Source organism: Mirounga angustirostris, unplaced genomic scaffold (genome assembly GCF_029215605.1).
Source record: "Mirounga angustirostris isolate CCGP_5_RB_7025 unplaced genomic scaffold, mMirAng1.0.hap1 SCAF_5, whole genome shotgun sequence".
NCBI lineage: Eukaryota > Metazoa > Chordata > Mammalia > Carnivora > Phocidae > Mirounga > Mirounga angustirostris.
The window spans coordinates 72,214,808-72,230,097 of NW_026991713.1; the positions used below are offsets into that span (position 1 = coordinate 72,214,808).

The following is a 15,290-nucleotide window of genomic DNA, read 5'->3' on the forward strand; positions in this document are numbered from 1 at the left end:
TGCTCCGTGGGAAGCCTGCTTCTCTCTCTCCCACTCCCCCTGCTTGTGTTCTCTCTCTGTCAAATAAATAAAATCTTAAAAAAAAAAAAAAAGAAAAGTACAGCATAGGGCATATGGTCAATGGTACTGTAATTGTGCTGTATGGTGACGGTAGCTATACTTGTGAGCACAGCATAAGGTACAGAGTTGTGGAATCCCTATGTTGCACACCTGAAACTAATATAAATTGTGTCAACTGCACTTCCATTTAAATATATAATATATAAACATGAACATTTTTATATATGATACAAAATATTTTAATATAAAATTAAATATTTTAATAAAATTTAATAAAATATAATTTTAAAACTATATATATATCCAGTTAGAAGCAGCTTTTTGCTTTGCATTAAGCCAAGCTTCTGTCAGCACGCTGGTCCATTAGGTCTACTGCTTGCTAGTAGTGGAACAATATTTACGTTCAGGTGAAGTTTTTTCCCTGTTTTTGGATTTGAATTTTAATCTACATGTTACTGGTTTATGTAACATACATGTTTCTAACCCTGATTTAACAAACATATACCATACTGAAGTATTTCTCTTGAAATATGCAGGTCTTTTATTTCCTCCTTTCTTATTTCATAAAATCTCAAATTTTGTTTCCTTTCTAAGCTATACTGCTTAGAAAGGTCTGCCTTGGACCCCATTCACTAATGTTTATTACTAAAAACTGTCACCAGTATACCATTTTATGTATAGCACTGTGAGTACTAAATACCAAATCTACTATATAGATCCCTTGGAAAGCAGTGTATCAAAGTTCCTGTACTGAGATACTGAAATTCAGTCACACATGATCTTTGATTCCTCATTCTATATAATTCAATTAAATATTTGTGTTAAATCTGAAACTTAATATAGGACTCTAATAAGATTTCTTTTCTTCAGAATAAAGCTGAGGAATATCTGCACTTAACAATCCTGACAGACTCGTTACAGACATTTTTTTTTTTTCCACTTTCATTCCAAGGAGAAATAAGTAAGTTTACATAACTGACCTGGCCATTACTTAGAGCAGGTCACAGCGCCCCCCTGCTGGCTCCTGCCTCTGGGGCTGAACCACAGGTCTCACCAGTGGAGCACCCTTAAGAAGTTTTGGTATTTACCTGCTTTGCGTTCTTTAGATTCTATAAAAGGGTCTTTTATTTTAATAGGATTTTCTTGATGTTGTTTGGCTTGGGAATCTGGGTAACAAGTAAAGCCACGCCTTTAAGAATCTTTAATCCATAATTGTTTTTAACTGTAGGGGTTGAGGACTGATAGATTTGATTTGTTATTTTTCTTTATGCCACTGTTCCTAAATTGTGAAACATGATTGTATTTTATAAAGCCAAACCTAGTTTGCTCTGTTAAGAGATTTTGGAGTTTAGCAGCCTGATTTAGTCTAAAATGTTTTACCATCTGCACTTATTTTTTCTGTGTTATCATCATGATTACCATCCTTTCTTTGTCCCTTCCTGCTAAAGATCCATTTCTCTTCCCACAAATTTCACTTCTCTGTAATCAAACACAGTACTTTATCTCCTTTCATTTTTTTCCCTAAATCCCCACATTATCCAAGACCTAGCTTGTCGGTATCACCTTTTTCATGAAAACTTTCCCAAGTTTTAAGTCCTACTAATGTCATTCTATTCTAATAGCAACCCTTCTTCCTTAATCATTTAGTTGAATTTGATAATGCTATCCCTTTTTTGGGTAACCAACCTCCAGAATTCTAACAGGCATGTAACATACATTATTTCTGTTCTTAGCAGTTGGGCAGGGCAGCAGTTATTTTCCCCATTAGACAGATGAGGAAACCAAGGTCACGAGAATTTAAGAAACTCTCCCAGGAGTCTGCCTGCCTCACTCTGTGACTTTCCGATCTACACTCTGCAGAGCCATGATCCCCACCTCTCACTGTAACGCTCGGTCATGCATCCCTGGTGACCTAGTACTGTTTTCTGGTTATTTACCAAGTAGAAGACGTAAAAAATAGGTCTGTTGAACATGAACCAAACAAATGAAATAAAGGGACCCCTACATTTGTAAATGGAGTTGTGTTTTTAAACTGAGAATGATTTATACCAGCCCAGCTCCTTAAGAGTTGTATGGCTTCTGATGATTTAATCTAACAAACTATGTCACGATTTAGTCATTTTCTCGAAATCTCATTATTTATACCTCTTTTTCACTTTTCTCATAACTCCTCCTCATTCCAGAGTAGATTCTTCCAGGTGGCCAGTTCAGCAGCCTTTTTCCTCCATAGTTTTCCTTGAGCCTTCCCAAGAAATGTTTCTGTGGATATTCCTGAAATGGCTGCTTATAGGCATGTCTTTAAGAAGTAGTTTTGGGGCCCTTGGGTAACTCAGTCGGTTGAATGTCCGATGGTTTTGGCTCAGGTCATGATCTCAGGGTCATGGGATCAGGCCCTGCATTGGGCTCCACACTCAACGGGGAATCTGCTTGAGATTCTCTTCCCTCACCGTCTGCCCCTTCACTCACACATGTGCCCTCTCTCTCTCTAAAAAAAGAGAAAGTAGTCTTAATAATGTCTTTCCTATTCTGTAATGATTCAAAAGAACAGAGAAATATTAATTTTGCTTAAAGCTTAATTTTGAAATATGTCTTTATGTTGTCTAGTTTAGCCCTTTATTTCAAATCTGTTTACCCAGAGTATTCCATCTGGCAGTCAGTAAGAGCACATTTATTTCTAGACCCTCCAGTGTATCAGGTGCCATTCTAGGCATTGGGAACCCAAATACAAACAAGCCAACTCAGGCCTTGAGGAAATCAGTTTTGACACTGAAACAGAAGAGCACATCTCCCTCTCAAGCACCTCATAACCATCTCTCTACCTGCTCCTGATTTGGGTTATAAAATTTATAGAATTATAAATTAAACAGAGGCTGAGAACCATCTTTTTTTTTCCCTGACATGGAAACTGAGGCACAGAGAGTAGGTTAAATGACTGGAAGTCAGACAGAAAGATTTAAACCCAGACCTTCCAACTCCCAAACTGATAGCCTTTCTGCAGTCATTTGTTATATTAGTTTGTCATCTTCCTTCACCACGATGATCTGGATTTAAGGCCTCAAATTAGGCAGGAACTCCACTGTAGTTAGGGTCTTATATTTAAATTGAGAATTCTATTATAAAGGAAAGACCATCTTGGAAATACGTAGACATATAGACAAGTCACATCTATCTCATCCATCTAGGCTTGCTGCATTGACACTTAGAAAACACAACCAGGTACTACTAAGGTCTTTTTATTTATGCTCCATTAGCATGCATAGTGTTACAGCAAAACAAAATTCTCTGACCTCGTGGGACTTACATTCTAGTCAAGGGAAACAAAACAATAAGCTTTATAGTATGTCAGATGGTGAGAAGTGCTACGGACCAAAAACAAAAAGGGACCTTAGTGGTCTAAGAAAAGGAACAAGGGGACTAATTAAAAGACTCCTGCAATAGTTCAGATGAGAGGATGGCCCTTAAACTAGAGATGCCAGTGGAATGGCGAAAAGTGGTCATTTCTGGTATTCTGAAGGTAGATCCAAGAGGATCTCCTGACAGATTGGATATTGGGCGGGAGAGTAAGAAAGTCAAAGTTGACTCCTAGACTTTGGGCATGAGAGATTGGAAAGGTAACAGTTGCCATGTACTTAGCTGAGTCATGAATTCAGTGGCATCACTGTATGTGGTTTCAGAAATACAAGATACATGAGAAATTTCTCCCTCAAAATGCCTGCAGTCTAGTAAACAAGACAGACATAAATTCATGCACCCAATTATACTTCTTGTTTATTATGATGGGGGGTCTCAGCAAAGTGCTGTAAAAGTACATAGGAGAGAACAATGATCTCTAGCCAGGGAAGTGAGGAGAGATTCAAAGTAGAAGTTATGTCTGAACCCAGTTTACCATTCTTCTTGAGTTAGACATTACATGACTTGAGCTTAGAAAGATAAATTGGGGGCGCCTGGTGGCTCAGTCATTAAGCGTCTGCCTTCGGCTCACGTCATGATCCCAGGGTCCTGGGATTGAGCCCTGCATTGGGCCCCCTGCTCCTCGGGAAGCCTGCTTCTCCCTCTCCCACTCCCCCTGCTTGTGTTCCCTCTCTCACTATGTCTCTGTCAAATAAATGAATAAAATCTTCAAAGAAAGATAAATTGTATTATGTTCACAGAGCTAGAACAATAAAGCAGTAAAGCAGGCTGGTAGTTATTTTTTGATTCTATGTCAGACCACAATTACACGACTGACCAGAAAGAAAAGTCAAAATCAAGTACTCTTTCCAACCTAGGACTGTACGTACAAATATGTACTATTTTCCATTGCAGGAGCCTTCTTCCTTTATGCTGGATTCGCTGGCGTGGGACTCCTTTTCATCTATGGCTGTCTTCCTGAGACCAAAGGGAAAAAATTAGAGGAAATTGAATCACTCTTTGATAACAGGTTATGTACATGTGGCGCTTCAGATTCTGATGAAGGGAGATATATTGAATATATTCGGGTGAAGGGAAGTAACTATCATCTTTCTGACAACGATGCTTCTGATGTGGAATAATTTTCAGCTGCTGATATATTTAGGTATTTAAACAAACCTGGGGGACAAAAGCAGCAATTGGTGACCTCAATGCCCTGCTTTTAATCTCGTTCTTTCCACAGTCTAGTTTTGAATGACCTCATCTTCTAGAATACTTGATTAGGAGGACGATACAACCATGATGACATTTTTTTTCACAAGCAGAAATGTAAAACAATATTTAGAGATTTTAAACTAATAATTATTGAACAAATGTATGTAATTCCTTCCTGAGGTAGTCTAAAATGAATATTGTATCCAGTGACTTCAGTGGTATTTTTTTCCTAAAACCATATATAATTATTAGAGTCAGTGCTAATCTAGCTTAATCGTATATGTAGGATATACTTATGAAGAAGGATTCTGGAATAAGATCCAAGGGTGTTTTCTGTCAAAACAAGGCCCATTGGCCCTAAATTTTCCTAAGGACAAGTAGCTTATCTGTGATCAGCTATTAGAAAGTAAATTCTATTTAAGCTTTCAACAAATTCAAAAGTGCCTCCCACAGAGGCACGGTTGTCCTTATCTCCTTTGGATTCCACATTTTGGTCTCTCTCTCCAAATCAGATCTTTAGAGTTCTTCAGAAGCTGACTCTACACAGGACCTTTTGAACATTATGAAAAGCAGGTCTTTTAGGGTTTATTTTCATACATATTTTTTGCATTGGTGATAAGTATCCATTTGCACAGATAAGCTAGCAAGTTTTTTTGTTTTTTTTTTAATTTTTTTTTTATTAAGCTAGCAAGTTTTGATAAGTATATTTTATTGCTAGAAAGTAAGAAAGAAAACATTTTTATGGATCCCTGATTTGAGTTAGTTACTTAGGTATGCAACTGTAAACACAAAATAGCACCAGATCTTCAACGATATTTCAGGGTTTCTGTTCATACCAAAATCACCTTATACTCACCACGCCTTCACTCATAGCCTCTGGAGTCCTACTAATTTGTGCCTTCATTTGTTTTAATATAAATAGCTGCTAGCAGACTATTTTTCCCTTTCTTTTAATCAAATAATTCCTGAAACAAAAAAGAAAGAAAGAAAATCAGTGACAGATAATCCTGCTGTTACTGATGTTTTAAATAGTGAGACTTATTTTTTCCTTAGCTTTTTATTAACTCTTAAAAGTACTAGTCTTTTCTTACTTTAAGAACATAAACTCGTTTTTATTTTGCACACCCTTTTCTCATTTTCCTTGACAATTTATCAAAAAAAGATACAGATTTGTCTGTGGGTGTTTCCTTTTTCTCATACTTGGCTTGGATTTTTTTCCTTCTTGTCTAAAAATTGGGGTTTTCTATTGGAACAGATTAATGGTTCTAATATAGCATACATTTCTACAGTGTCTTCTCAAAGTGTTCATTGGTTTTTATGCTCGTTAATCAATGAACTCTAATTTTTACTCTTAGGAACTATACAGAATATACAAAATTACTTGCTAGTTCCAGTGAAAATATGAATGAATCGTCTGTGGCCAGATAGGAATATATAAGTTTGATGGATTTTAAGGTGCTCTTTGGAGTGAAAAGATGGCTATCTCTAAATTCAATGTGTGTTTCTGCCAGTCTCCAAGATGTTTTGTCCTTTGCTTGAAGTCTGGCTTATTCCTATCACTATTATCAAAACTGAGAATGTAGCCAAGGAGGTTTGTTCTCATAGCCACCGGGGGTATGATCAGTGCTTGAACTGTCACTTTACTGGCCTAAAAATCCTTCAGCTAAAAAAAAAAAGTTTTCTCCTTTTGATCATTTCATACAATAAAAAAAATTGAGTTTTTTTCCCTGAATTAGGTGCTTTGACAATTGATTTCTAAGGGTATATTAATATTGATTTTTCCCCCAGAAAAGCAGATGTGACTTAATATGAGAAAATTATTGATATTTCTTATCCCATAAAAATTTCTTATCTGTGTAATACTTCACACAAGTGAAGTGGAAAATGAGCTATTATGTGGTAAAATCAGAATATGATGGGAAGAAAAAATATTTAGACCAATAAAGTGCTCTCTAAAAATGTATTTTTCTGATTTATCCAAATAATTGCCTCTATTCTTCCCTTTATTATATACATAGCCTTAACTCTATGCTTCTGTACTCAGCTGGGCTGAATGCACAGTAACTTTATTAAAGGAGCAACTGGACTTTTATTATTTCCTAAAGCAGAACATGGCCTGTTCTCCCTGACATAAGCAAACGGTATATTCAACTTTATATCCATAAATGCACAGAGTAACAGGGAAAATTAGCCACAGTTCTCCTCCCCTATTCTCCTCAACCTCTCCTTTAAAGGACTATTTGTTATTTATATAGTGATAAAGACAATATTCCTTATCTTTGAAGTACAAGACAGAGTGGCACAGTATAAAGATTATTTATAATTTTTTTAAAAACAACTACTTAAAAAGAAACCTTATACAATTAGAGTATTATTTTTAGATTTGGTGAACCTTTATAGTATATTTAAAAATTAAGCGTTTGAATTTTGCAGGTTTTTTTATATTATGTACCTTTTAAGTTCTCAGCATCTTTGGCTACCACTATCAACTGGAAAACATTCCATTTGACATATCATCAAATATATATTTTGTAGGACAATTTATATATGGTATGATTTGAACTACCATATTAAAACAGATTAAGCATCACGCTTTTAACTGAAATTAAGTTTTCCTTCTAAGCATGCTGCACATTCAATAGAGACATATTATGTTTTAGGAGCACATAGTAAAGAAAGTCATAACCCCTATTTGAGGCTTAGCTTGGTGGCTGATGAGATCTGCCATAGACTAAAGAGAATATAACCCTTTATCTGCATTTGAACACATAGGTCTGAATGTGATGTCAGATAAATTTTAAAGATTTGGTATTAATAGTTTTCTTCAATACAAACATTCCTAATAATTTTGACTGTTGCACCTTAGTCGTTAATTACCCAAAACATGATTTTTAATGTATTTGTAAAAGATCTAAATCAAAACTAAATTTAAACGGTAATACTTCCATATGCTGTCAAGTGCTTTTTCATAATTTTACCACTGAGCTAGATTTTAGTATATAAGAATCTAAATATTTTTTAAATTATTCACTCTAAAATGAGAATTCCATTAAAGCAAAAAACTTAGAAGTTGTTTACTATCATTTCAAAATCCATAATCTAGAGAAAGTGAACAGGAAAAATGTAAACTGACAATTTACCCTTTTGCTTTATATTGGAAAGTAAAATTGAAATGTAATCATAGATTCTAGGGGGAGGATATTCTAAAAAAACATTATATCTTATCTAAGAAAGTCACAACTTAATGACACTAATACAATTTAGAAATATTGTCATGCAATTAGGGCGAATGGAAGGATTGTTTTATCGGCACAGTAATTAAGAACAATTAATGAGATTTTTGTTATAATCAGTTTTGTTTTGTTTTGACCACTCTCCTGGTTATAAAATCTCAAATTATACTAAGCACCTTATAGCTTTCACTTATACAGCTTGTTGCAACAAGTTTTCAGTTTATATCTTTTTACTAACTGCAAATAAAACAATGACCTAGCAGGCCCATGGCAGAGAATTCATAACATGTGCTTTACAGCAAAATCTATTAAATAGTGGATGAAATGTATAGCTCACGTATAGCTGCTGCTTATGAAAAGACTTAGAATTCTTCTCTGGATTATTTTTAATGTCCTGTTTTCTGTCACTTTTCTTATCAATTTTCTTAGCCTCATGTACAGAAATGTTAAGCTAATTTGATGAAGTGATCAGGTGGTAGCAATGTATTAATTATCAGTACACTCAGTTCTTATGGGTGAGAAATGTTGTTTTCTGGAAATAGCAATCATTTTAAAATGCCAAATAGCTAACTGCTATCAACTCTTTTTACGTTATCTTTTAGGGAAATATTTGTATACCAATACTCATTGAAGAGCTCTTTTGTAAGAGTGTCAATGATGGTCAGAAGTACATGAGAGAATTTTATCCTCTTAATTTGCCTGTGAGTGTAAAATGGTGTAATTTCCTATAAATCTTTATATGTATAAAGCAGTCTTGCACTTGAGTGATTTGGTCTATGAAATGCTCAATAACTACTTTCATTTAGTAGTAATATTCATATATTTATTTCACAGTTCATGTGTTTGATTTTTGTCATGTCAGTATGAGAAAAAGGAATGCAGCTTACAAGTACTTAAACACCTATATTTTGTGAAGTTTTACAATTTTAGTAAAATTAACATCATTCCATCTCACTTGAAGGTTAAAAAAAAAATGAGACTTAACTCTAGCCAAAGTAGAACTTTATATTCTACATGTCCAAACTGGTTCCTAGCAGCTTTTGGACTGTATCTCATTTGATGTTATAGTATCTTTATTTGTAATAAATGTTCAAATTTCTATTTAGAAGCTCTAATGTACATCTAGATTAAAAGTTTTATGCTTTTAAAATATGTATTTCAAAATGTATATTTTAATTTGAGTGCATGGTATATAGTATTTAATATTTCCCATGTCTTGGAAAATTCAATATAAATATTTATTCTTACATGTGACATATGGGATCTCTCTTAAAAATTATGAATATGTATCATTTCCTTCAAAGTCATTCTAGCCTATAGCTGTATCAAAAGTATTGTATATTTTATGGAAATTTAGTGATGTATATGTAAATTTTTTAAGTTATTTTATTGAAGTTCAATCTTTACATAAAATTAAAATCTTTTTTTAAAAAAAGTGTCAGTGCCAGAACTGTAAATGAAAATAATCAAATAAAAGTTATGACAATTCATTAGTCATTTATCTCCTTTGCACTTTTGTATTTTCTCTAATTCTCTTCCTTTGATTTTAGGATCTAGGTTACCCAGGAAAGGCATCTACAAAATTAGTTATCTCGTTATCTCTATATATTTATGCAGTCCTCATTTTAATGATATTTTACCTCTTTTAATAATGGGTAAACTCAACTATTTTTTTTTTTTTTTAAAGATTTTAGTTATTTGACAGAGAGAGAGAGACACGGCAAGAGAGGGAACACAAGCAGGGAGAGTGGAAGAGGGAGAAGCAGGCTTCCCGCCGAGCAGGGAACCCGATAGCGGGGCTCGATCCCAGGACCCTGGGACCACGACCTGAGCTGAAGGCAGGCGCTTAACAACTGAGCCACCCAGGTGCCCCTCAACTATCTTTTAAAAATAAATATATAATACCCAAAAATTGTTCCAAGGAATTATTCTAAATAGTAAATATAAAACTTTGAAATGAAGTGCTTTAGGAACCCTTGAAATATTATTTCTGGTTGTTGTCAAAACAGGTGTGACAATGGGGCACCTGGGTGGCTCAGTCAGTTAAGTGTCTGCCTTTGGCTCAGGTCATGATCCCAGGGCGCTGGGATCGAGCCCAATATCGGGCTCCTTGCTCCGTGGGGAGCCTGCTTCTCCCTCTCCCTCTGCTGTCCTCCCCCTGCTTGTGCTCTCTAAAATAAATAAATAGATAGATAGATAGATAGATAGATAGATAAATAAAAAATAAATAAATAAATAAATAAATAAATAAATAATAATAAATAAATAAATAATACATACATACATACATACATACATACATACCAGGTGTGACATAAGCCATTATGTTGGGTTGACAAAAACTGTATTTGCTTTGTAAATAACACAAAATACCTGCTGGATGACCTGTTGACATTTCCTTTTGGAATTCTATTGCTCTCCATTGTCATTTTGTCCTAACTGTAGCTTTTATTAGCGAGAAATTATCTACTATTTGATCTGGGCAACTGTTAGACTTACCTCCATAGTTAGTTAGGGTGTGCCATCCTGAGCCCAAATGTAGAAACAGCCTGAGGAGATCCCATAAAGACACTAGATCCACTTGTCCAAAGGCTTACCATATGGGGGTCTCATGTCTAGGTGGTTTCCCCATGCACACAAAATTAAATTTTATTTTCTCCTGCTTAAAAGAAAAAAAAGTGGAGTTGCATTTAATCAAGGATTCTGATGCCAGCAACTAAGATAAAAATCCTACAGTCAGAATGACCCAAAGAAAATCCCATAAATTACGCATAAAGGGTCTACTCACCAGGACACCTAAATATTGCAGTACATATTTGCATCAGTGGTCAAAGTCCTCATTTAACTATCCAGTTCTGTGGGGTAAACATTGTAGTGCTTTTATGGGTACTAAACTTAAGTTCAGAACATTTTGATGACTTGCCCAAGATCACAAACTAGGAAGTAGTACAGAACTTCTCTCTGTGTGGACTACACCAATAGTCGTCTCTCCGTCATCATTTGGAATGTCTTCTGGTCAGACCTAGGCAGAAAGACTACAAAATAAACATTGTGGAATTCCTGTGTTAGTTATTACTTAAAAGGTATGCAGAGGAAGAATCAGACACCTCACTTTAACCTGGTCTATGGACACAAATTCTGAAGACCTTTGGAGCTTTTTCTCCAAATAGTACATTGTTTAAGGAATCAGAATGAATACAAATTGCCAGCTTTGAATCCCAGCTTTTCTACTTACTGCCTGGTAACCTAAATTACTGACTTACTCTTTGCCTCAATTCCTGTCTATAAAGTAGAGATGTTACTATCTACCTCATATATTTGTTATGGGGGTTGCATTAATCATCTAAAGCACTTAGAGCAATAGCACGTAGTAAGTGCTGGGTAACTGTTGGCTGTTCTCAGTGTCATCCTGCACATGCTAACCCTGATGCTAAGGTCGCACTGTCCAAAGCACAAGCAATGTGTTTATAAATTCCTTTCCTGAGAACAACTACTGGGGGCAGGAGCACACAGGCTTGACATATGTCATACAGGGTGTATGACGGCAGCAGCCAAGCTCCTGCTGACCAGAATGGTTTGCGCTGATATGGCTGACTAGCCTGATGTTCCTCTTCCCTTCTCCACCTCTTTCCCTTGAGCATCCTCCTGAATGGCACAGTTAATGAAAAGCACAACCTTCTCACAATCTCCAGATTAACAGGATTTAGTACACAGTTTCTCTGTGTGTGATCTCTGAGTCAAGAAACAAAAATAATTTTAGAATATCTCTTGGTAACCTATCATTTAAATTCCTTTTAGCATTTAAAAAAATAATTTTCGAAATTCTCTCCAAATGCTCTAAAAAGGGGAAAAGGGGGGCAGCATCTGGGTGGCTCAGTCATTTGAACATCCAACTCTTGATTTTGGCTCAAGTCTTGATCTCATGGGTCGTATAAGATGGAGCCCACATCAGGCTCTGCACTCAGCTGGGAGTCTGCTTGAAGATTCCCTCCCTCCCCATACTCGTGTGCTCATGCGCTCTCTCTCAAATAAATCTTTAAAAAAAAATTCTCTCCAAATGAAAAATGACATTAACCCTTCACTAAGTGGCTATATTGAAATTAAGCTATTATAAATGCTATGAATTCAACCTGAAACATTGATACTATTTTTACCTTTGATATTTCATACGCTTTTCCACCACATTTACAAAAACTGCATGATGAGCAGCCTGCAGAGCAAATTAATTTTTTACATGAAAGAAGATACTGACATGGTTCACTTCTAGCAAATGAGTACTAAACCCAAAACAGATTTGTTAGAACAGTGGTTCTCAAAGCATGGTCCTCAAACTAGAAGCCCTGGCATCATCTGTGAGTTGTTACAAATGCAAATCTATGGGCCTCACCTGACCTACTGAATCAGAATATCTGGGGATATAATCCAGGAAACTATATTTTTAATTGAAATATAATTGACATATAACACTGTATAAGGTATACAATGCATTGCTTTGATGCACATATTGCAAAATGTTTACCACCATAGTGTTAGCTAATACCTCTACCACATCACATAATTATCCTTTCTTTTTTGTGGTAACAATACGGTCTCTTAGCTACTCTAAAGTTTATTAATACAATACTATGGTCTATAATCTCTATGCTGTGCATTAGCTTTCCAGGACTTGTCTACTAGTTTCAAATCTGTACCCCTAAACAACATCTCCCCAATCCCCACACCCCACCCCCCAGTCTCTGGTAACCACCATTCTACTGTTTTCACAAGTTCAGCTTTTTTAGATCAGGGAACTGTATCTTAAACTCTCCAGATGATTCTTAAGCACACAATAGTTGAACCACTACACACAATTTTTTAAATCATCACATTAAAAAGGAATCCGCTGCATTTTCTTTCAAATGGTGAGCTCATCTAGTGAATAATAAACTAAGTGGATTTATATGCAAGTTACTTAGGGATTCATAAAGCTAAGTCATTTCCACCCAGAGGCTTAGCATGTGGTGTTACATCTGCCTGGCATGCTTGTTGCCCTATTCTTTGTGTCTCATTCCTTCTTGTCATTCAGGTTTCAGCTCAAAATCATCTCCTCTGAGAGCCTGTCTTGACTATTCAATTTAATCACTCCTTTCCTCCCCAATATCATGTAAACTTGTTTTATTTTCTTCCTAGTATTTATCACTATTTGAAAATTATTTTTTAGTTCTTATCTGTTTCTCCCATGAGAATATACACTGCATGAAAGCGGGGAATTTGCACTATTCACTACTGACTCTCCACCTCATACAGTGCCTAGCATATAGTATGTGCTCACTAAATATTTAAAGAATAAATGGATGCATGCATCTCAGGTGCTCCTGTGGCCTACAAAGGAGTAGTGGGAAGTTTTAACTGGGCTGGAAAAAAATGATTAAAATAATACCATATTACCAGGCCAATATCAGCATGTTTCATAAATCAATCTCTGTATAGCAAAGCTGTTTTAATCAAACAGCCAATTCCATATGCTATATGAAGACATGTATATTCACATAAACACATCTGGATGATAAGTTTGGTTTCTTATTCCTATTAGAGGAGGAGAATATCTAAATAGGATAGCAAGGTTGGGGTGAAATTTGCATCTTTTATAATATTCTATTTCTACATTTTTTTATAGAATAAAAACACACTTATATGCTATATACTTTATACACATTATTTTATCTTCAGGAAACCCTGTATCAAAAGTAGCATTATTACCCTTATTGTATGGATGAAGAAATAATTGAGTCACAGGAAGTAACTTAAGTAGAACAGAAAGGTCAGTTTGTGCCAAAGTCATTTTTAACAAGTACTAGTAATTTCCTTTTTTACAATGAACTTTATCATGGAAAATTTTATAACTGTCTCTACCTGAAAATATTTGTACTTTTTTTTCCTGCAGGGTCACTGGTTATGGACTTAGAAACTAAAACATAACTACTGGATAAAACTGACAATAACATTTAGAGGTAAATGTGAAAAGGTCGGAATTTAAAGTCTAAAATGATCAGTAATTTCCAAAATATGCCCAAATTTACAAATTAACCCACAGAATCCTAATAAGCTTCCTTGCTCTGAAGTCTGCTTTGTCTGAAATTAATTTAACTATTCCAACTTTCTTTTGATTAATGTTAGCATGGTATATCTTTCTCCATCCCTTTACTTTTAATCTGCATGTGCCTTTATATTGAAAGTGAGTTTCTTAAAGATAACATATGGTTGGGTCTTGTTTTTGATCCACTGACAATTTGTTTTTTATTGGTATATTTAGACCACTAACATTTAGGGTGATGAAATATCTACCCTATCTGTTACTGTTTTCTATTTGTTGTCTTTGTTCTCTATTCCTATTTTTGTTTTCTACTTTTTCCATTTTTTGTGGTTATCACTAAGCATATTATATGATTCCATTCCTCTTAGCATATCAACTATACTTTTTTCCCTTTTTTAGTGGTTGCCCTAGAGTCTGCAATGTACATATATAACTAATTCAAGACCACTTTCAAATAATAGTATACTCTTTCACAGAAGAGTCAGATATTCCTAATTCTGTCCCTTATGTCACTGGTGTCATTAATTTCACTTGTACATAAGCTATACATTGCACACACTGTTGCGTTTGCTATCATTTTAAACAAACTTATCTGTTCAATCAAGTAAGAATAGGAAAATAAAAGCTTTTCCTATACACTCATTTCTTCTCTAATGCTCTTCTTTTCTTTATGCAGATCCAAGTTTCTGACCTGTATCACTTTATCTCTGAAGAACTTTTCTTGTTTTAACATTGCTTGCACAGGTCTAACTGGCAACAAATTCCCTCAATTTTTGTCTGAGAAGAGTCTTTTATCACTTTAGAAGGATAATTTTGCAGGCTCCAGAATTCAAGGGTGGTGGGTTTTTTCTCTCAACATTTCAAATATTTCACTCCACTCTCTTGTTGCTTACTTGGGTTTTTAAGAAGTCAGATGTAATACCCATCTTTGCTCTTTAAGTAGGGTGTCTTTTTTTTCCTCCAGCTTCAAGATTTTTTCCATCTTTCATTTTCCACAGTTTGAATATGCCATGCCTGGGTGTAGTTGTGGGTTTTTTTTGTTGTGGTGGTGGTTTTGGTTTTAGTGGGGTTTTTTGGCATTTATGTGAGCTTCCTAGATCCTGGGTTTGTTATCGGACATCAATTTGGGGAAATTCTCAGTCCTTATGATTTGCAGTATTTCTTCTATTCCTCTTTCTTACCATTCTAGTATTCCCCTTATAACTTTTGTACTCATCCCACAGTTCTTGGATAGTCTATGCAATTTTTTAAAATCTTTTTTCTCTTTGCTTTTTAGTTTTAAGAGTTTCCACTGACATAGCAAGTTCAGAGATTATTTC

The 15,290-nt window shown here is 35.1% G+C and overlaps 1 protein-coding gene and 1 long non-coding RNA gene across 4 annotated transcripts in view; one reads left to right on the top strand and one right to left on the bottom strand.

Moving 5' to 3' along the window:
- Positions 1–15,290, top strand: part of SLC2A13 (solute carrier family 2 member 13) — a 384,555-nt gene that overhangs the window by 348,798 nt on the left and 20,467 nt on the right. The window contains exons 10-11 of one of the 3 annotated variants that reach the window (XM_064591395.1): positions 4,366–4,480; positions 13,822–13,888. In XM_064591395.1, coding sequence (XP_064447465.1) covers positions 4,366–4,480; positions 13,822–13,849 — 143 coding nt within the window. In that variant the 3' untranslated portion in view covers positions 13,850–13,888. Of the gene's footprint in view, positions 1–4,365; positions 9,400–13,821; positions 13,889–15,290 lie in introns of those variants that run through there. The other 2 variants (XM_064591394.1, XM_045869435.3) reach the window with 2 other exon arrangements.
- On the bottom strand, positions 5,519–10,913 carry LOC135364442 (uncharacterized). Its single transcript, XR_010411554.1, has 3 exons — positions 10,687–10,913; positions 10,398–10,557; positions 5,519–5,630 (listed from the first exon to the last, which is right to left on the bottom strand). It is a non-coding gene; the product is annotated as an uncharacterized LOC135364442 (long non-coding RNA).